Source organism: Scyliorhinus canicula, chromosome 8 (genome assembly GCF_902713615.1).
Source record: "Scyliorhinus canicula chromosome 8, sScyCan1.1, whole genome shotgun sequence".
Taxonomy (NCBI): Eukaryota; Metazoa; Chordata; class Chondrichthyes; order Carcharhiniformes; family Scyliorhinidae; genus Scyliorhinus; species Scyliorhinus canicula.
Genome location: NC_052153.1, coordinates 32,671 through 56,000, shown reverse-complemented (window position 1 = coordinate 56,000; position 23,330 = coordinate 32,671). Strand labels below are relative to the sequence as shown.

General features: G+C 46.4%; 1 protein-coding gene across 1 annotated transcript; it reads left to right on the top strand.

Annotated features, from left to right (window-relative positions):
- The first annotated feature begins 11,020 nt into the window (after positions 1 to 11,020).
- Positions 11,021 to 19,356, top strand: LOC119970544 (probable G-protein coupled receptor 139). Its single transcript, XM_038805350.1, has 2 exons — positions 11,021 to 11,087; positions 18,464 to 19,356. The coding sequence occupies exons 1-2, from the start codon at positions 11,021 to 11,023 to the stop codon at positions 19,354 to 19,356; spliced, it is 960 nt and encodes a 319-aa protein (XP_038661278.1).
- Positions 19,357 to 23,330: the final 3,974 nt, after the last annotated feature.

The following is a 23,330-nucleotide window of genomic DNA, read 5'->3' as shown; positions in this document are numbered from 1 at the left end:
TGGTACGTATGTGTGACCCCTCAGGACCGGGGGAGGGGTCAAAAACCCCCCACCAGGATTGTTACCTGGAACTTAAGGGGACTCAATAGGCCAGTGAAAAGATCCAGAGTGTTCGCCCACCTAAGAAGCCTAAAAACCGACATAATCTACCTACAAGAGACACACCTGATGGAGAAGGACCGACTGCTGGTAAGGAAGGGCTGGGTGGGACAGACATCCCACTCATGCTACAGGACGAGGGCGAGAGGGGATAGCAATATTAATTAGCAAGAGGACGAGGTTTATGGAAACGAAGACAGTTACGGACCTAGGGGGATGGTACGTCACGGTCAGTGGTGTCCTGGAAGGGGCACCGGTTGTACTGGTAAATGTGTACACTCCCAACTGGGACGACACAGAATTGATAAAGAAGACCATGGCAGAAATCCCTGACCTTGACACACACCGACTGATCATGGGAGGGCGACTGTGTACAGGACCCACTGACCGACCGATCAAACACCAGAACAGGGGAAAAGACTGGCATGGTCAGGGAACTAGAAGCATTTATGGAGCAGATGGGGGCGGTGGGCTCATGGAGGTTCCTGCATCCAGGAGAAAAAGAATTTTCATACTTCTCACAAGTATACAAGGAATACACCCGTATCAACTTCTTTGCAGTGGGGAAATCGGTGCTTCCAGCTGCTTGTGGAGAGAAAAAAGCTGCAAATGGACTTTAACCTGCTATCCACTAGGAAAGCAGTGTACCAACTACGCCAGACATGGGGGACCTTCTACGAACACGGAGACAAGCTTGGCCGCCTATTGACTCACCAGCTGAGAAAGCAGGCAGCCACAAGAGAAATAGCGCAGGTTAAGGATAGCAGAGGCAGACTGGTAACAGAACCAAAGGAGGTCAATCGGGCATTCGAGACTTTCTACCGGGGATTGTACGCCTCCGAGCCCCCCAATGGGGGCGCGGGGATGAATCAGTTCCTAGACAGACTGGAAATACCAGTGGTGGGGGAAGACAGATGGTGGGAGCTGGAAGCACCAATAGACCTGCGAGAAAACATGGAGAGCATCAGCTCCATGCAGGCGGGGAAGGCACTGGGACCCGACGGGTTCCTGGCGGACTGCTACAAAAAGTTCACACTAGTCCTGGCCCCACAGTTAAGGGACATGTTTGCGGACTCACTGGCGGGAGCACCCTACCCCCCACGCTAGCGCAGGCTACAATTTCACTGATACCCAAAAAAGATAAAGACCTGATGGAATGTGGATCATCAGACCCACTTCACTGCTGAACGTGGATGTGAAATTACTGGCAAAGGTCCTGGCCAAAAGGCTGGAGGGCTGCGTACCAGAGGTGGTCGCAGAGGACCAAACGGACTTTGTCAAGGGTAGGCAGCTCACAGCGAACATCAGGCAGCACATAATAATGACACCCCCTGGGGAGAGAACACCAGAGGTGATCATCTCCCTGGACGCAGAAAATGCCTTCGACAGAGTCGAATGGAAATACCTCCTCGAGGTACTGGAACGGTTTGGGCTCGGAGCGGGATTCACCGCCTGGGTGAGGCTCCTGTACAACGCTCCCAAAGCGAGCGCCTGAACTAACACCACCAGCTCTAAATACTTCCAGCTGCAGAGAGGAACAAGACAAGACTGCCCCCGTCCCCACTCTTGTTTGCGCTTGCAATCAAACCCCTGGCGATAGCCCTGCAGGACACAGAATGCTGGAAGAGAATCCGAAGAGGAGACAGAGAGCACAGAGCCTCACTCTATGCAGATGACCTGCTCCTCTATGTCTCGATGCCACAGGAGGGACTGAAGGCAATACTGCAAATACTGAAAGAGTTTGGAACCTTCTCGGGCTACAAACTCAACCTGGGCAAAAGTGAGGCATTCCCAGTAAACCCAAATGGGGGAGGGAAAGAGCTGGAGGGGCTCCCGTTCAAAACAGCCCAGAACAGATTCCGTTACCTGGGGGTCCAGATAGCCAGAGACTGGACACAGATCCACAAGTGGAACCTGACCAGCCTGGTGGAAGTAGTAAGAAGAGACCTTCAACGCTGGGGCTCACTCCCACTCTCCCTGGTGGGACGAGTGCAGACGATCAAGATGAACGTACTGCCAAGTTTCCTCTTCCTGTTTGGATACATTCCGATCTTCATCTCCAAGGCCTTTTTCCAAAACATAGACAGTCTAATCATGGCGTTTGTGTGTGTGTGTGGGGGGGGGGGGGGGGGGGGGCAAGAATCCGAGAATTCCCAAGCCGACACTGCAAAGAGGGAAAGTCAGAGGGGGCCTGGCTCTACCGAACCTACAATACTACCACTGGGCAGCAATGGCAGAAAACGTGAGGGGATGGGTACAAGAATCCGACACAGATTGGGTACAAATGGAGGAGGCATCCTGTAAAGGAACAACCCTCCTGGCCACAGCAGCACTCCCATCCTCCTCAACAAGGTACACAACGAGCCCAGTGGTAGCAGCCACGCTGAAAGCGTGGACCCAGTTGAGACAGCACTTCGGGACAACCAAAATGTCCCCTTTGGCCCCCATCTGCGGCAATCACAGATTCCCCCCCCAGCTATGCTAGATACCACCTTCAAAAGATGGAGGCGGGATGGGGGCACATTGACGGTCGGGGACTTCTACATAGGGCACAGACTGGCGACACGAGACGAACTGACGAGGAAGTGGAGGCTAGCAAAAGGGCAGGAAATGAGACACCTCCAATGTGGTCGTCACCACTGCTGTATTATATACTGCATACGAGCGTATTAAGGTAAGGCCCCTGTACTACAGTTACAGGGGTAGATCCCTGCCTACTGGCTCCGCCCAGTAGGCGGAGTATAAATGTGTGGGCTCTCCGAGCTGCAGCCATTTTGGCAGCAGCTGTGGGAGGTTCCAAATCTCTGCGTAATAATGCCTCGATTACTCTCTACTCTTGTCTCGTCGTAATTGACAGTGCATCAATGTATTACACAGAGATTTTAAAACGATGGAACTCCGCATCAAGCCTGATTGCCTGCAGCTGCACCCTCAAGCAGACACCATCAAGTCAGCCTTCACACATTGGCTAGCTTGCTTCGAGGCATACACAGGATCTGCGACTGACCCACCCTCAGAGGCACACAAGCTCCAGATCTTCTACACGCGGCTGAGCTCAGACATATTTCCCCACATCCGGAACGTGCCAACATACGCTGAGGCCATGGCGCTACTGAAGGAGAACTACACGCAGCAGACCAACAAGATCTACGCCAGGCGCCTCCTCTCCACACGGCATCAACTGAGTCTATGGAGGATTTCTGTCGTGCACTGCAACTCTCAGTGAGAGACTGCGATTGACAGGCCGTTTCGGCCGCTGAACATTCAGACCTGCTACTTAGAGACGTGTTTGTTACATGCATAGAGTCGGCCTACATCCACCAGTGACTCTTAGAAGGGGCGACCCTCGACCTCGCGGCAACCAAGAAACTAGCTCTCGGTCGCCTCACTCAATATTCAATCGTATTCCCCTGACCGCGTGGCCCACGTCTCCTAGACATCGTGGATCCCGTCAGCGACCGGCCCCAGACAACCCCAGGCCTGCACCAGGCGGCAAACACACAACCCCGGGGGACCAAGTGCTATTTCTGCGGACAGTCAAAGCACCCCCAACAACACTGCCCGGCACAAAGCATGCTCTGCAAGATCTGCAGTAAGAAAGGACATTTTGCTGCTGTGTGCCAGGCCCGCTTGGTCGCCGCTGTTGCCCCGGCGCCCCCCCCCATGTGCGACCTGTGGGCGCCGCCATCTTCCTCACCCCAGACCACATGCGGCCCATGGGCGCCGCCATCTTACTCACCATCTTGCTCACCTTACACGTGCAGCCCGTGGGCACCGCTATCTTGCCCACCTCAGGACACGTGCGGCCCGTGGGCGCTGCCATCTTCCCCGCATCAGGATCCCTGCTTGTCGGACACCTCATGTGGACCATTAGCAGCAGAATTGTATTCACCCACAATCTGCAACCTCGTGGCCCGGCATATCCCCCTCTCTACCATTACCACGAAGCCAGGGAATCAACCCTGGTTCAATCAAGAGTACAGGAGGGCATGCCAGGAGCAACATCAGGCACACCAAAAAAAAGGTGTCAACCTGATGAAGCTACAACACAGCACTACTAGTGTTCCAAACAGCACAAGCAGCAAGTGAAGGACAGAGGTAAATGATTCCACAACTAATGGATCAGACCTAAACTCTGCAATTCTGCCATATCTAGTTGTGAATGTTGATTAACTATTAAACAACTCACTGAAGGTGGAGGAGGAGGCTCCACAAATAACCCTAACCCTAATCCCGATGTTCAATAATGGAGGAACTCAGCACATCTGTTCAAAAGACAAGGCTGAAGCATTCAGGCTAATTTTCAGTCAGAAGTGCCGAGTGGATGATCCATCTCAGTCTCCTCCGGAGGTCCCCAGCATCACAGATGCCAGTCTTCAGCCAATACGATTCACCCCACTTGATATCAAGCAAAAGTTGAAGGCACTGAATACTGCAAAGGCTCTGGGCCCTGACACTATTCTGGCAATAGTACTGAAGACTTGTGCTCCAGAACTTGCCGCACCCCTAGCCAAGCTGTTCCAGTACAGCTACAACACTGATATCTACCCGGCAATGTGGGAAATTGCCCAGGTGTGTCCTGTTCACAAGAAACAGGGAAAATCCAACCTGATCAATTCCTACCCTATCAGCCTACTCTCCATCATCAGTAAATTGATGGGAAGAGTCATTAACAGTGCATCAAGCAGCACTTACTCAGCAATAACTTGCTCACGGTCGCTCAGTTTAGTTTCTGCCAGGGTCACTCAGCTCCTGACCTCATAGCCTTGGTTCAAACATGGACAAAAGAGGTGAACTCCAGAGGGGAGATGAGAGTGACTGCCCTCGATATCAAGGCAGCATTTGACCGAGTATGTCATCAAGGAGCCCTAGGTAAACTGGAGTCAATGGGAATCAGGGGGAAGATTCTCCACTGGTTGGAGTCATACCCGGCACAAAGGAAGATGGTTGTGGTGGTTGGAGGTCAATCATCTCAGCTGCAGGACATAACTGCAGGAGTTACTCAGGGTAGTGTCCTCAGCCCAACCATCTTCAGCTGCTTCATCAATGACCTCCCTTACATCATAAGGTCAGATGTGGGGATGTTCACTGATGATTGAACAATGTTCAGTACCAGTAATAACTCCTCAGATACTGAAGTAGTTCACATCTAAATACAGCAAGATCTGGACATTATCCAGGCTTTGCAGATGTGGCAAGTAACATTTGCGCCACACAAGTGCCAGGCAATGACCATCTCCAATAAGAGAGAATCAAATCATTGCACCTCGGCAATCAATATCATTACCATTCCTGGCTGGCTCGCAGTTCCTAGTTTTGAGGGCACCACGGTAGCATTGTGGATAGCACAATCGCTTCACAGCTCCAAGGTCCCAGGTTCGATTCAAGCTTGGGTCTCTGTCTGTGCGGAGTCTGCATATCCTCCCCGTGTGTGCGTGGGTTTCCTCCGGGTGCTCCGGTTTCCTCCCACAGTCCAAAGATGTGCAGGTTAGGTAGATTGGCCATGATAAATTGCCCTTAGTGTCCAAAATTGCCCTTAGTGTTGGGTGGGGTTACTGGGCTATGGGGATAGGGTGGAGGTGTTGAACTTGGGTAGGGTGCTCTTTCCAAGAGCTGGTGCAGACTCGAAGGGCTGAATGGTCTCCTTCTACACTGTAAATTCTATGCTCCCTGCCCCCTCCTCTAACCAAAAAAAAAACAACCGTGGTTGTCGGGAAGGTACGTTTATCTCTTTAAAAACTTACCTTGAAGGGTGACATCACAGCAAAGCAGTGACCTGATTGGCTGGCAAGGAAAGTGCTACAATTTTCAGTTGCTGGGAGAAATTTAACTCTTCGTGTGTTGGTGAGTATTGTGATTGGTAAGTAAAATCTTTATTCCTTTCACTTATTAATTATCTGATACTATATTTGTAATTAGTTAAGGTAAAGGGTAAAAATGGCAGGAGATCCCAGACCCGTGTTATGCTCCTCGTGCGCAATGTGGGAGTTCAGGGACGTGGCCGATGCCTCTGACTTCTTCATATACGGGAAGTGTGTCCAGCTGCAGCTCCTATTAGACCGCATGATGGCTCTGGAGCTGCGGATGGACTCGCTTTGAAGCATCCGCGTTGCTGAGGAGGTCGTGGATAGTACGTTCAGTGAGTTGGTCACACCGCAGAATAGGATTGGTGACGGAGACAGGGAATGGGTGACCAAAAGGCAGAGAAAGAGCAGGAAGGCAGTGCAGGTGTCCTCTGCGGTCATCTCCCTCCAAAACAGGTATACCGTTTTTGATACTGTTGGGGGAGATGACTCACCAGGGGAAGGCAGTAGTAGCCAGGCTCATGGCACTGTGGCTAGCTCTGCTACACAGAAGGGCGGGAAAAAGACTGGCAGGGCTATAGTCATAGGGGATTCAATTGTAAGGGGAGTAGACAGGCGTTTCTGTGGTCGAAAACGAGACTCCAGAATGGCATGTTGCCTCCTGGGTGTTCGGGTCAGGGACGTCTCCGATCGGCTGCAGGACATACTGAAGGGGGAGGGTGAACAGCCAGTTGTCGTGGTGCATATAGGCACCAATGATATAGGTAAAATAAGGGATGAGGTCCTACAATCAGAATTTAGGGAGTTAGGAGATAAGTTAAAAAGTAGGACCTCACAGGTAGTAATCTCAGGATTGCTACCAGTGCCACGGGACAGTCAGAGTTGAAAATCAAGAATATTCAGAATGAATACGAAGCTTGAGAGATGGTGCAGGAAGGAGGGGTTCAGATTTGTGGGACATTGGAACCGGTTCTGGGGGCGGTGGGACCATTACAAACCGGATGGTCTACACCTGGGCAGGACTGGAACCAATGTCCTAGGGGGTGCTTTTGCTAACACTGTTGGGGCGGTTTTAAACTAATGTGGCAGGGGGATGGGAACCAGATTAGGAAGTTAGAGGTCAGTAAAGAAGCAGCAACTAAAGCCAGTAAGATATGAGACAATAAACTCAATGTGACTAAGGGGAAGAGTAGACAGGGAAGAGATGATGAATGCAAAGGGACAGGTGGTCTGAGGTGCATTTCTTTTAATGCGAGAAGTGTAACAGGTAAGGCAGATGAACTTAGGGCTTGGATCAGTACCTGGGAATATGATGCTATTGGTATTACTGAGACTTGGTTGAGGGAAGGGCAGGACTGGCAACTGAATATCCCAGGGTATAGATGCTTCAGGAGGGATAGAGAGGGAGGTAGAAGGGGTGGAGGAGTTGCATTACTCGTCAGAGATGATATCACAGCTGTGATTAAGGAGGGCACGATGGAGGATTCGAGCACTGAGGCAATATGGGTGGAGCTGAGAAATAGGAAGGGTGCAGTAACATTGTTGGGACTTTACTACAGGCCTCCCAAAAGCGAGCATGAAGTAGAGGTACAAATATGCAGACAGATTATAGAACAATGTAGGAGCAATAGGGTGGTTGTGATGGGAGATTTTAACTTCCCCAACATTGAATGGGATTCGTGTAGCGTTGGAGGCGTAGATGGAGTAGAGTTTGTAAGGAGCATCCAGGAGAGTTTTTTTAGAGAAGTGTGCAAATAGTCCAACTCGGGAAGGGGCCATACTGGACCTGGTATTGGGGAATGATCCCGGCCAGGTGGTTGATGTTTCAGTCGGTGATTAGTTTGGGAATAGCGATCACAATTCCGTAAGTTTTAGAATACTCATGGACAAGGACAAGAGGGGTCCGAAAAGAAGAGTACCAAATTGGGGAAAGGCAGAGTATAACAAAATTCGGCAGGAGCTAAGGAATATGGATTGGGAGCAGCTGTTTAAGGGTAAATCCACATTTGAAGGAAAGGTTGATTAGAGTGCAGGACAGACATGTTCCTGTGAAAATGAAAGATAGAAAATGGCAAGATTAGGGAACCATGGATGACGGGTGAAATTGTGAGACCATCTAAGATGAAAAAGGAAGCATACATAGGATCGAGGCAACTCAAAACTGATGAAGCTTTGGAGGAATATTGGGAAAGTGGGACGAATCTCAAACGCGCAATAAAGAGGGCTAAAAGGGGTCATGAAATATCTTTGGCTAACAGGGTTAAGGAAAATCCCAAAGCATTTTATTCGTATGTAAGGAGCAAGAGGGTAACTAGAGAAAGGATTAGCCCACTTAAAGACAAAAGAGGGAATTTATGCGTGGACTCAGAGGAAATGGGTGAGATTCTTAATGAGTACTTTGCATCGGTATTCACAAAGGAGAGGGACAAGACGGATGTTGAGGCTAGGGATGGATGTTTAAATACTCTTGGTCAAGTTGTTATACGGAAGGGGGAAGTTTTGGGTATTCTAAAAGACATTAAGGTGGACAAGTCCCCAGGACCGGATGGGATCTATCCCAGGTTACTGAGGGAAGCAAGGGTCGAAATACCTGGGGCCTTAACAGATATCTTTGCAGCATCCTTGAGCACGGGTGAGGTCCCGGAGGACTGGAGAATTGCTAATGTTGTCCCTTTGTTTAAGAAGGGTAGCAGAGATAATCCAGGGAATTATAGACCTGTGAGCTTGACGTCAGTGGTAGGCAAACTGTTGGAGAAGATACTGAGGGATAGGATCTATTCACGTCTGGAAGAAAATAGACTTATCAGTGATAGGCAGCATGGTTTTGTGCAGGGAAGGTCATGTCTGACAAACCTAATAGAATTATTTGAGGAAGTGACAAAGTTAATTGATGAGGGAAGGGCTGTAGATGTCGTATACATGGACTTTAGTAAGGCGTTTGATAAGATTTCCCATGGCAGGTTGATGGAAAAAGTGAAGTCGTATGGGGTTCGGGGTGTACTAGCTAGATGGATAATGAGCTGGCTGGGCAACAGGAGACAGAGAGTAGTGGTGGAAGGGAATGTCTCAAAATGGAGAAGGGTGACTAGTGGTGTTCAACAGGGATCCGTGCTTGGACCACTGTTGTTTGTGATCTACATAAATGACCTGGAGGAAGGTATAGGTAGTCTGATTAGCAAGTTTGCAGATGATACTAAGATTGGTGGAGTTGCAGATAGCGAGGAGGACTGTCAGAGAATACAACAAAATATAGATAGATTGGAGAGTTGGGCAGAGAAATGGCAGATGGAGTTCAATCCAGGCAAATGCGAGGTGATGCATTTTGGAAGATCAAATTCAAGAGCGGACTCTATGGTCAATGGAAGGGACTTGGGGAAAATTGATGTGCAGAGAGATCTGGGAGTTCAGGTCGATCGTACCCTGAAGGTGGCAACGCAGGTTGATAGAGTGGTCAAGAAGGCATACAGCATGCTTGCCTTCATCGAACGGGGTATTGAGTACAAGAGTTGGCAGGTCATGTTACAGTTGTATAGGACTTTGGTTCGGCCACATTTGGAATACTGCGTGCAGTTCTGGTCGCCACATTACCAGAAGGATGTGGCTGCCTTGGAGAGGGTGCAGAGGAGGTTCGCCATGATGTTGCCTGGTATGGAGGGTGCTAGCTATGAAGAAAGGTTGAGTAGATTAGGATTGTTTTCGTTGGAAAGACGGAGGTTGAGGGGGGACCTGATTGAGGACTACAAAATTATGAGAGGTATGGACAGGGTGGATTGCAACAAGATTTTTTCCCAAGAGTGGGGGTGTCAGTTACAAGGGGTCACGATTTCAAGGTCAGAGGGAGAAAGTTTAAGGGAGATGCGCGTGGAAAGTTTTTTACGCGGAGGGTGGTGGGTGCCTGGAATGCTTTACCAGCAGAGGTGTTAGAGGCGGGCACGATAGCATCATTTATGAAGCATCTAGACAGGTATATGAATGGGCGGGAACAGAGGGAAATAGACCGTGGAAAATAGGAGACAGGTTTAGATAAAGGATCTGGATCGGCGCAAGCTGGGAGGGCCGAAGGGCCTGTTCCTGTGCTGTAATTTTCTTTGTTCTTGTTCTTTGAATACCTCATCATCTACTTCCTGGAGGTCACTATTGATCAGAAAATTAACCGGACTAGCTATATACTGTGGCTACAAGAGCAAATCAGAAGCTGGGAATTCTTCAGCAAGTAACTGACCTCCTGACTCCCCAAAGCCTGTCCACCATCTACAAGACACAAGTCAGGAGTGTAATGCGACACTCTCAACTTGCCTGGATGAGTACAGCTCCAACATCACTCAAGAAGCTCAACACTACCCAGGACAAAGTAACCCATTTGATTACTACTCCTTTCACAAACATTCATTCCCTCCACCACTGATGCACATCACGATCTATTAGAAGCACTCTAGGAACTCATCAAGGCTCCTTAGGCAGCATCTTTCAAACCCATGATCTGTACCATCTAGAAAGACGAGAGCAGCAGATACATGGGACACCATCACCTGGAGGTTCCCCTCCAAGTCGCTCACCATCCTGACTTGGAAATATATCCCCGTTCCTTCAATGTCACTGGAACAAAACACTGGAACTCCCTATCTAACAGCACTGAGGGTGTACCTACACCCAGATAGACTTCAGCGGTTCCTGAAGGCAGCTCACCACCACCTTCTCAAGGGCAATTAGGGATGAGCAACAATTGTGGGCCTAACCAGCGACACCCACATTCCATAAAAATGATTTTTTTCCCCAAGCTCTGGGAGGGAGTAGTAACATCAGATGGTATCATAACATTTCCATTAATGGAATACAAATTTGAATTTTGGTTCATTAATGAACCTTATGATTTGCATGGACTTTGTGAGTTTTTCTTTGTAAATCTAGGCAATGCCAATTTAAATGTTCGATCACCTCAGGGACTGAAGTGACTGTTATTTTTTAAGGCCACATGACAAATTTGAACGTGTTGCAACCTGTTTGTCCCAGTGGAGATGCTACATTGTATAAATGAAGAATTGTGGCACTGCATCAATTAGAACTTGATTCAGAGAAGTTGCCTGTAGCACGAAGGGATTGATCAATTCAGACGGAAAATGATTGAAACATTTCATACTATTACGAAACTATTCTACACAGTCCTTGCAGTTGTTGGTGTTATTGGTAAGTGATTATTTAGTCTCTGGTTTTGCACTGGAACCAAACATGTTAGCTTATTGCGCCTCATGCTATTTTTTTAAACATAATTATGAAACCAGCGGTTAGAACTGAAACTAACTAGCAAGGACGGTATCGAGGGTGGTAGGATCCAGGTCAATCCAGGCTGTGGACTCGCAATATTTGGGGTTGCAGTGGAGCCGTGAGTGTAGGAGGCGAAAGAGGCCGGTGTTCTGGCGTTTGCGTCCCAAGTAGCCCGGCGGAGGATTCTTCTTCAGTGGAAGGATGCGAGTCCCCTAAGCGTGGAGGCCTGGGTCAACGATATGGCGGGGTTTATTAAATTGGAGAGGGTGAAATTTGCCCTAAGGGGGTCAGTGCAGGGGTTTTTCAGGAGATGGCAACCATTCCTAGATCTCCTGGCAGAACGGTTAAAAACAAAAGGTCAGTAGCAGCAGCAACCGGGGGGGGGGGGGGGGGGGGGGGGGGGGGGGCGCGGGGGAAAGGGGGGTTGTCTCTTTGTTATTGTTTGGGGTTGAATATCTGTTTTTTGCCAACGACGGCCGTTAAGTTATTGTTTCTCTTTTGTATTTACGGGGGGGGGGGGGTTCTGTTTTTTTTTTGTTCTTAAAATTTTCTGTTATTGTTTTCTTTTTTGTGAAAATGTGAAAATTTGAATAAAACTTTTTTTTTTAAAAGAACTGAAACTAACTGATATCCTGAATTTCCAATATCCTTTCCATTGTCATAATTGAAAATATACTTGTCTTTAAATTGCACAAAGTTATACGATCAAATTATTGACTTTGTGAAATACGTTACGGTTTTTGTCACTTGGATTTTGCTGAGTGAGTCTCCAATGTTTACATTCGCAGTCAAAATATTTCATTGTTAACGAGAAGATTGGGGAACCACATTGTTACATACGTTGAATAATAAGAAATTACATAATCACTTTTTAAAGCTCTTCACACCCAGTGAAGTACATTTAAACTATGATAACTGTTGTAAAATAGGCGAACGTAGTAGCTAGTCTGCGCACAGCAATGGGATAAATATCTCAACAAATCGTTTTACGCTGTTGAGGTACCAGGAAAATCCGCATTTTGCGTCATTGAAAGTTGCAGGAAGTAACATTTCACTCAGTGAGAGGTATTTCCAGAGAGGAGGCAGGGACAGCGCAGGGGGAAATCAGGCATGTTGAGCTTTACCTGTGGGGAATTTTAGTGCAGGGAATGTAATCACATGGAAAGGAAATAATGTCATAACCAATTAAATCACACATTTAATGGGCAAAGCTGTGTAGTTTAAATAAGTTCATTTATTTTAAAAAACAATTAATTTTTATTACAGTCAGTCGACTGTATCTGAATTTAACAAAATATGTAATACGTGTTACATTAAAATAAATAAATTTTGTAATTTAATTAGGGACTGATTTAAAAGATATTTGATAAATGTATTCTTGTTATTTCGGGGGGGGACTCCTCTCCAGGTTCTTAATCCTAATCCATTCGTTCATATTACCCAATCTGCAAATAAATTCTCATATTTGTATGCAGCACTAAACTTTGAAATTCATAAAATGACCAGTCAATCACCTGTGCAGAGTTTGAAACTTGGTAACCTTTCGATGTTTAAAAGTTATCCAGACCTTCCCTCTCCACAGATTGCGTCAGGCCTGCTGAGATTGTTATCCTATTATTGAAAGGATGTTATTAAACTAGGAAGAGTGCAGAAAAGATTTATGGGGATGCTACCGGGACTTGATGGTCTGAGTTATAAGGAGAGGCTGAACTTTTTTCCCTGGAGCGTAGGAGGCTTAGGGGTGATCTTAGAGGTCTATAAAATAATGAGAGGCATTGATAAGGCAGATAGTCAACATCTTTTCCCAAAATGTGGAGATGCTGGCGCTGGACTGGGGTGGGCACAGTAAGAAGTCTTACAACACCAGGTTAAAGTCCAACAGGTTTGTTTTGAATCACTAGCTTTTGGAGCAGAGTTCCTTCATCAGGTAAGTGAAAAGGTGGGTTCCACAAGCACATATATAGACAAAGTCAATGATGCAAGATGATAATTTGAATGCAGGTCTTTGCAGGTAATTAAGTCTTTACGGGTCCAGATGGAGAGGGATAATCACAGGTTAAAGAGGTGTAAATTGTCTCAAACTAGGAAAACGGAATGCTTGCCTTCATTGGATGGGGCATCAAGCATAAAAACTGGCAAGTCATGCTGCAGTTGTATAGAACCTTGGTGAGGCCGCACTTGGAATATTGCGCACAATTCTGGTCGCCCCACTACCAGAAGGATGTGGAGGCTTTGGAGAGGGTGCAGAGGAGGTTTACGAGGGTGTTGCCTGGTCTGGATGGTGTTGGCCATGCAGAGAGCCTGAATAGACTCGGACTGTTTTCATTAGAAAGACGGAGGTCGAGGGGTGACCTGATAGAGGACCACAAGGTTATGAGGGGCATGGATAGAGTGGATGGGAAGGCACTCTTCCCCAGGGTGGAGGGGTAAGTCACCAGGAGGCATAGGGTTAAGGCCCATGGGGCAAAGTTTAGAGGAGATGTGCGAGGCAGGTTTTTTACACAGAGGGTGGCGAGTGCCTGGAACGCGCTGCCAGGGGAGGTTGTGGAGGCAAATACATTAACACTGTTCAAAAGGCATCTTGACAAACACATGATTAGGATGAGGGATACGGCACTAGGAAGTGCTGAGGGTTTTGGCAAATGTTAATATCATGACAGGTACAGGCTTGGAGGGCTGAACGGTTTGCTCCTGTGCTGTATTGTTTTTGATCTTTGGCCGGATTTCACCCGATGATCAGAGGCTGAATGCCCTTGACTGTTGAAGTGTTACCCGACTGGAAGGGAACATTCCTGCCTGATGATTGTCGTGCGATGTCCGTTCATCCGTTGTCGCAGCATCTGCATGGTCTCGCCAATGTACCACGCTTCGGGACATCCTTTCCTGCAGCATATGAGGTAGACAATGTTGGTTGACTCGCATGAGTATGTACCGCGTACCTGGTGGGTGGTGTTCTCAGGTGTAATGGTGGTACCCATATTGATGATCTGGCACTTCTTGCAGAGGCTGCCAGGCAGAGTTGTGGTGTCGTGGTCGCTGTTCTCCTGCAGGCTGGGTAGTTTGCTGCAAACAATGGTTTGTTTGAGGTTGCACGGTTGTTTGAAGGCAAGTAATGGGGATGTGGGGGTAACCTAAGCAAGATGTTCGTCTTCCTTGATGACGTGTTGAAGGCTGTGAAGAAGATGTTGTAGTTTCTACGCTCTGGGGAAGTACTGGAGGACGAAGGGTACCCTGTTGGTTGTGTCCTGTGTTAATCTTCTGAGCAGGTTGGTGCATTTTTTTGTTGTGGCGCATTGGAACTGTCGATCGATGAGTCGAACATCATAGGAGCAGAATTAGGCCACTCGGCGCATCGAGTCTACTCGCCATTCAATCATGGCTGATATTTTCGAATGCCCATGCTTTTCCATAGGGGATGGCTTCTTTAATGTGTATAGGGTGGAAGCTGGAGAAGTGGAGCATTGCGAGGTTAGCGTGATGGTGGGATGGAACTTATTGATGTCATTGTGTAGCTGTTTCAGTGATTGTTCGTCGTGGGTCCAAAGGAAAAAAAATGTCATTATTGTATCTGGTCTATAGCGTCAGTTGAAGGTCCTGTGCGGTGAAGAGGTCTTGTTCGAACTTGTGCATGAAGATGTTGGCGTATTGAGGTGCGAATTTGGTCCCTGTGGCTGTTCCGTGTGTCTGGATGAAGAACTTGTTGTCGAAGGTGATGATATTGTGACGCAAGATGAAACTGATGAGTTGTAGAATTGCGTCTGGAGATTTTCCCAAAGGTAGGGGAGTCTAAAACTAGAGGGAGTCTAAAACTAGAGGGCATAGGTTTAAGGTGAGGGGGAGAGATACAAAAGGGTCAAGAGGGGCAATTGTTTCACACAGAGGGTGGTGAGTGTCTGGAATAAGCTGCCAGAGGCAGTAGTAGAAGCAGGTACTATTTTGTCTTTTAAACAGTATTTAGATATTTATTTGGGAATGTTGGGTACAGAGGGATATGGGGCAAATGCGGGTAATTGGGACTAGCTTAGCGGTAAAAACTGGGCAGCATGGACAAGTTGGGTGGAAGGGCCTGTTTACATGCTGTAAATCTCTATGACTCTCTAACTCCATGGTCCAATATTTTCTGTTTTTGTGAATCATTTCCTTTCTATTGGTTATATGAAATTGATGTCCCTTCATTATCCTCCTGTGCAGCCAGAGACAATTGTGTTTCTCCATTCAGTAACAGAATCTCTTCATCCTTTTTGAAACCGATTCGAAGAAGCTCCTGAAGCCCAATTGAAGTTTATTCTTCAATTTATAAAATTCAAGGTTTCATTGGCCCACTCTTGTTTTTTAACTATCTGCATTCAGACGTTCAGTGAAAAAGATCTTTGAACATTAATGTCGCTCTTGTTCATCTCCACTCGTCAATGTATTTTAATTAACTTCTGTCCATCTAATTAAATTCCATCTGTCCTTGCTTTACAAAGTACTTTTACAATCTTCTCTATTGCTAGATTGTCTAAATTTGCATTTTCAATACACCTAGTGGTCCTGAAATTCAGCTTATACACGCCCATTTTTTTGATGAAAGTGTTTGGATACAACAATTACCCCAGATGAGTGGGGTAATTGGAAATCTACATGAGCAGGAGACCTCAAATCTTTCCAATCAATGTGATGGAATTCAACAGTTTAAACGGCCAGTAGGCTGGAAGTAACATAAGGAGCTGCAGGGCATTCTGAAGGGGGAGGATGACAAGATAGATCGTGGCACATGTTGGAACCAATGACATAGATAGAAAGAGGGATGAGGTCTTGCATCAGGAATTCTGGGAGCTAGACTAAAAAGCAGGACCTCTTGAGTTCTAATCCCTGAATTACTCCCAGTGCCAGCACTAACGAGTATAGAAATAGGAGAATAGGCAGATGAATGCGTGGTTTAAGAGTTGGTGAGGGAGGGACAGATTTAGATTCCTGGACTACTGGGGAAGGTGGGGCCTCTACAAGTGGAACGGTCTACATCTCAACCAGAGCAGGACTAACATCATTACTAGTGGGTTTTCTAGTGCAGTTGGGAGGAATTTAAACTAGTTTGGCAGGGGGTGGGGATGCAGACTGTTAGTATAGGGACACAGTGCATCACAGAAGTCAGAGGGAATACAGCGGTAGTAAATTTCAGGAGAGTAAGACAAAGCAGAATGACCTCTACTTTAATGCCCGGAGTATTACAAGTACGTTTGAGTTAAGGGCGAGCATTGACATGTGGAATTATGATACAGTAGACATTACAGAGACGTGGTTGAGGGAGGGGCAGGATTGGCAGCTTAACATTTTAAGATACAGAATATTCAGAAGAGACAGGGCAGGGGGGAAAAGAGAGCGAGGCATTGCTGTAAGTAAGTCAACTACTCAGTAAGGAGAGATAATATCTTGGGGATGGCGTTAAATGAAGCTCTGTGGGTAGAGTTTAGGACTAAAAAAAGGGACAGTCATATTGCTAGGTGTTTATTATAGACCCCCAGATAGTCAGTGGGAAATTGTGGAGCATAAATGTGTGCAATTTGCAGAAGTACGTAAAAATAATAATCGGGTAATTATAGTGGGTGATTTCAACTTTCCCAACATTAACTGGGATAGTCATTGTGTTAAGGGCTTCAATGGAGCAGAGTTCATGGGTGGTTAACAGTGAGGCTAAGTGTCTCGAGTTACAGGGAGATACAGACGGGATGGCCAAATGGGCAGAAAAGTGACAGATAGAATTTAATCTTCAAAAGTGAGGTGATAGACTTTGGAAGGATTTGACAAGGAAATATTCAATGAATGGCATTACACTGGGAAGTCCTGAGGGACAAAGAGACCTTGGCGTGTTTGTAAATAGATCTCTGAAGGCAGCAGGGCAGGTTAATAGGGTGGGGAAAAAGGCATATGAAACACTTCGAAGGGCTGGTTTAGCACAGGGCTAAATCGCTGGCTTTGAAAGCAGACCAAGGTAGGCCAGCAGCATGGTTATATTCCCGTACCAGCCTCCCATAACAGGCGCTGGAATGTGGCGACTAGGGGCTTTTCGCAGTAACTTCATTTGAAGCCTACTTGTGACAATAAGCGATTTTCATTTTCATTTCATTTTCTGTGTTCTGACTCATCGTTGTTTGAGATCCGACCCACTATGGTTGTGTAGTCAGCAAACTTGTAGATGGAGCTGGAACCAAATTTTGCCACGCAGTCATGTGTATAGGGAGTATAGTAGGGGGCTAAGTACGCAACCTTGCGGTGCCACGTTATTGAGGACTATTGTGGAGGAGGTGTTATTGTTCATTCTTACTGATTGTGGTCTGTGGATCAGAAAGGTGAGGATCCAGTTGCAGAGGGAGGAGCCAAGTCCTAATGTGCACATCTTTGGACTGTTGGACTGTCCGGAGCACCCGGAGGAAACCCCACTCAGACACAGGGAGAACGTGCAAACTCCACACAGACACTCACCCAAGACAGGATATGAACCCGGGTCCCTGGCACTGCGAGGCACACAATGCTGCCAACGTCTTCAATACAATGGCTAGAATGTTCTCAGGGCTCATAGCCTTTGCAGTATCCAGTGCCTTCAGCTCATGTTTTCTCCCGTTTAAGCAACAGTTCAGTTTGAAAAATTATTAATCTTGCTTTCAAAACCCTCTATGGTCTTGTCTCTCCCTAACCCCCTCCATATCCATAATCTTCAGAGACATTTGCACTCTCCCAATTCTGACATCCCTCTCTCCCTCACATCTCTGATTTCAAATACACCAGCATTGGGTAACTATGCCTTCAGTTGCTTAAAGTCCCAAGCTTTGTAATTCCCTCCATAGACCTCTTTGCCTCTCTATGTCTATTCTTCCTTTAAGATGCTTTTGTCAAATTTGTGTTTATCTGCCTAAAATCCTCCTGTGTGGTTTGATGTGAAAGTAGGTGTCCAGTGATGTGCTGTGGGACTATGACAATAGCACAATATTAATTTTCACTCTATCTTCTGGAGCATTTCACATCAGCAATCTCCAGCAACGTTTCCTTTAAACTATAACCCAAAGTTCCTCCACAGGCTGTGCTCGTGTGTTACCAAAGTTACGATTTCAAACTTTGTATGTGCAAAAAAAAAGCCCCAACAACATTAAAGAGGATATCCACTTCAAATAGAATCATATGGGCAGGCACATTGCTCTCCAAGCACGTTTTTAATATAAACTTAAGTGAAGAGACTGGTTGAGAATTTGAGAGCTTACTTTCTTGGTTGAAAGATAGTTTTATCCTATTGCATTTGATTTAATTTCTATTCTTTCTTATAGTTAATTTAGTGGCGATTTTGATCCTGATCCAAGAAAAGTGTGGGCTCTCCACTTGTACCACTCGTTACCTGGTGGCCATGGCAATAGCGGATCTACTGGTTATTATCACTGATGTCATATTGACTCGGATCAGTTATTATTATTTCCCGGGATCCTTTCTGGACATCACCCCAGTGTGCAGTGTTGTTTTTGTCCTAAGTCATGCATCAACTGACTGTTCAGTCTGGTTTACAGTCGCATTTTCCTTTGATCGATTCATCGCCATTTGTTGCCAAAAGCTGAACACTCAATATTGCACCAAGAAAACTGCGACTGGAGTTCTAGCAGCAACCTGCATTCTACTTTCTTTGAAAAATGTTCCTTTCTACTTTATATTTAAACCTGGGAAGATAATTAACAATATATTGTGGTTCTGTGATGTAAAACCAAATTATTTCACACAGCCCGAATGGGTTGGATTTGATTGGTTTGATACCATTTTAAACCCATTGCTCCCATTTGCTTTAATTTTGTTGCTCAATGCTCTGACAGTCAGACATATTTTGGTGGCCAGTCAAGTCCGTAAGGGGCTGAGGAGTCAGAGGAAGGAAGAGAATCGGAGTGACCCAGAGATGGAGAGCAGAAGGAAGTCTGTGATTTTGCTCTTCACTATATCTGGCAGCTTCATTCTGCTGTGGCTGACATATGTTGTAGAATTCTTTTATTATAACATTACAGGGGCAAATCCCACAGATTATTATGATTCCTTATATATCTTTGCATATGCCGGAGCAATGTTGCAGAATCTTAGTTGTTGCACAAACACATTTATTTATGGTGTAACACAATCCAAGTTCAGGGAGCAGTTCAAAAGTGGTGTGAAATATATGTTTACTATAATTGTTAAGAAATAAAAGAAGCAACCAAATTCACCCCAGAGCTGGTAGTGAGCATTTCTACTTCATTAATTTGCTTTTTCATTCAACTCATCAAGAGTTCATTGAGAGCAGCTGCTAAACTCCCAGGACGCAATTCTCCGGCCTCATTATGCTCTCGCTTGAGTGGAACGAGGCTGGTGAATAGCGACAGAGGCCGAAAACAAGACCCGTGCAGGGCACCAAACAGTTTGTGATGCAACCGGCCCACTCCCATAGACAAAATCGGGATCCACCACAGCGTGGCGAGAAACCAATTATAACCACTTAATTTACATACAATTAACAGGAGCGACCCCATAGCCAACAGCTTCCCGTCATTCAGCCGCCTCCCCAGCGAGTGGTCACGTGGCACAGATTAGTTCTCCTTTTGAAAAATGTGAACCTAGTGGAAGGGCTTCTGTGGGGAGCTGAGGCGGTGAGCAGCAATCTTTGCTCACAGGCAAAGAGCCTGGAGGCGCTGGGCTTACCGCCCCAGTGCTCAGTGGGGGGGGGGGTGGGAGACTGTCGGCTGGGGAGGGGGGCACCCTCCGCGGGAGTGGGCTGCAATGGGAAGGTGGGGGGGTGGGAGAGGCGGAGGGGGGCAATTTCATGAAGCTCCACATTCCAACCCCTGGATCGTGTGCACGTACCCATTCCGGGTTAGGGTTTAGGGTTAGGGCTAGGGTTTTGTAAATTAGGGTTAGGGTTAGGATTTAGGGCTAGGGCTTTGTAAAAAGTGCCAAAAAACTTTTGCGGCGTTCTTTGAAAGAGAGGAGTTTTGCTGCCGCTAGGAGGCGAGCCTGTAGGCTCGCAACATCTGCGCACGAAGTGTGTGACACAAATTATTTGCACATTTTAGGAGCCAATTATTTGCATAAAATTGCATCGTTCCATCAAATGTTTGGCTTAGGGTTTGGGTTAGGGCTAGGGCTAGGGTTTTGTAAAAAGTGCCAAAAAACTATTGCAGTGTTCCAAGAAAGAGAGGAGCTTTGCTGCCGCTAGGCAGCAAGCCTGTAGGCTCGCAACATCTGTGCATGAAGTGCACGATGCAAAATATTTGCACATTTCAGGAGCCAATTATTGGCTTAAAATTGCATCGTTCCATCAAATTTAGCGTTAGGGTTGGGTTAGGGTTGGGGTTGGGTTAGGATTAGGGTTATGTTTACGGTTTAGGGCTAGGGTGGTGTAAAAAGTGCAAAAAGTCTTTTGCAGGGTTCTCAGAAAGAGAATAGATTTGCTGCCGCTAGGCGGCGAGCCTGTAGGCTCACAACATCTGCGCACAGCGTGCGCGACGCAAAATATTTGCACATTTTAGGAGCCAATTATTTGCTTAAAATTGCATCGTTCCATCAAATTGTTAGGGTTTGGTTCAGGTTTAGGCATTAGGGTTAGGGTTTGGTTTGGGGTTAGGGTTAGGGTTAGGTTTTTAGGTTCTGGACAGATGGGGGTTATGCGTATTTCTGCACCCATTAAGGGATACAGCGCCGAAGCGTCTGCCTCTTTACTGGCGCACGTTCAACATTCTGTTCCACATAGATTTTGCGTCATCGCCCTTTCTCTCGAATCCAAACACGTATTTTAGAAATAAGACAAATAGAAAGTAGGAAAATAAGAATATGAGAAGCAAAGATTAGACTGTAGTTGTACTGAGAAGAAAATTGGTAATAACCGGGTTAGGGTTAGGGACAGGGTGGGGGTTACCCTCCTTTTCCGTACGCAAACAGGGACACAGCTAGTTTAGGGTAAGAATTAGGGTTAGGGACAGGGTGGGGGTTACCCTTCCTTTCCGTACCCACACAGGGACACAGCTAGTTTAGGGTTAGGGTAGAGGACAGGGTGGGGATTACCAAAGTGAGAAGCAAAGATTAGACTATAGTTGTACTGAGAAGAAAATTGGTAATGGTGTTCTTAGAAATTGTAAACATTATTAAGTAAGGGTTTTAGATTACGATTAAACTAATATCCTAATTAAAAAATATTTCATAAATTAAAATATCCAATAAATGATATGACTTTTTGATATAACACATATATATTTTTTAAAATTTCTTTTTTTGCTAATCAAAGAAGGGAGAACAGATTTTTCTGTGGGCTACTAAACCCAATTTGTGGTAAAAAATGGTCCCTACATGTACATGTTTCGCAGTCCTTACTGCTCAACAGGGGACTGTCTTTCGTCCACGAGGAATCTTCCTCTTGTAGCCATCTAAGATGGACACTGGGCTACAAAATGGAGAACTGCTAAGGCTGCAGGGAAAAACAGTCTTAGTGAGGACAAGCAGTTTGCAGAAGACTAATTTGCATTCTGCACGTACAGAAACCAGTTTTTAGCCAGGTGCAGAGTTTCAGCCAAAGGTGCAAATGGAAACAGATCTGCATAGTAATGAGGTGATCCAGATCCAGACCCCGCACAATAGAAACATTTAAGTATCAATGGATACTTTTGAGTAGACGCCCAGACAGAATGGCGCCACAGCAACCAACACAAAGAGCCGTAGGGACCGCCCCACCCATCGAGGAACGACCCTCAGATTGGGGGGTTTGGAAGATATCGATTGGGAAATGCCCAATCGATACCTGGCAGGTAAAAGAACCGCCCCAAGGGGGCACTGACTTCTAGGACCTATAAGAGTAGACCCCGCACATGGTTCGGTCTGCTTTTGCTCCGGCTCAGGACTGCTTGCTTACTCCGACCCGAGTTTGTTGTTTGTTACATCGCATCCTGACTCCAGTTTCATCACCAGCCGTTGAGCCATCAGCCATCGAACTGTAAGTGCCAATGCAACGATCGCTACGTGATCCAGACCTTGCTAGATCTTGACAACTTTACGATTCAGAGAGTTGCAGACCAAGAACGGGATGAAGGCCTTGTTCCCTGACCTTGCCTGTTCCTGTGTAGATAAGTATTTATTTGTTTAGTATTAGAAGTAAGTTAGTCTCTTTAGCGTATGCATGTGTATTTATTATATTTGTTATAATAAACACCAATCGTTTGGACTTACTAATCGGTGTACGGATTTATTACTTTGAACCTGACCTTGATATACTTGTGACGGTGTCTCAATACGGCACCTGGCGACTCCGAGCTTAATTACATACACAGAGCCATAGTAGTGTTAAGCACACGGCCTTTAAACGGAGGCATGTTAATCACACTCCAGTAAAACGAGCAACATTTAGTGGCGACATCCTGACAGGACGCGGTTACAAGTGGCACCCCCACTCCGTCGAGGACCCTGAAATTTGAATTAGAAATCTGAGTAAAGAAAAAGGAAAAATCACAAGTAATCAATGTGTTCAAACGAATAAAGATAATTCGGAAGTGTGTTTTGTGCATGCGTACTAACATGGTTGTAAGGTAAACCTGAGAGCTTTTTGTTGCGACGAACTTTCGGGAGTTTTGTGAGCGGAACATAGCGAAAGCCTTACCCGTCTTGTAAGACATTACCTCAACACCCCCTGTCCTAAATTAAGAGAGAAAGAGAAAATGGCCATGCAGGCAATGGAACGCCTCATGAACCAAAAACGGTTTGTGGTCGCAGCGACCAGCAGTAGCCGAGTAGGTTAGTGTCCCGTGTGGGAGCTGGAACTCCGCAAATACCTGAAAGGAAAGGGATGGCCCCTTTGGGATGAGTTCTGTATGAATGAGTAGACAGGTCCCGGAAGTATAGGACATACTTGGTGGGAGAACCTCTCTCAAATTCATAAGAAAAGTCCGAGTAAAGCACGCAAGCCGATGGCAATCGTGTCCTGTTTGGCACAGTTGCGAGGCACTGAGGAGGTCATTCAGACGCTCCGAGCAGAGTTAGAAGAGAGAAATAGGATGAGCAAAGTGGATGTCAGTACTACTGCAGACAGACACAAAGGCAGAGCACATTACGCTTCTGGCCGAGCTCCTGGAACTTTTAACCTCAATTGGATGTAAAGTTAACCCAAGAAAGGCCCAGGTTTTGGAAAATAAAGTGATGTAT

Coding starts and splice junctions, on each gene's coding strand:
- LOC119970544 (XM_038805350.1), top strand. CDS start 11,021: ATGATTGAAACATTTCATACTATTACGAAACTATTCTACACAGTCCTT. Junction 11,088..18,463: donor TGCAGTTGTTGGTGTTATTG/GTAAGTGATTAT, acceptor TCTTTCTTATAG/TTAATTTAGTGGCGATTTTG.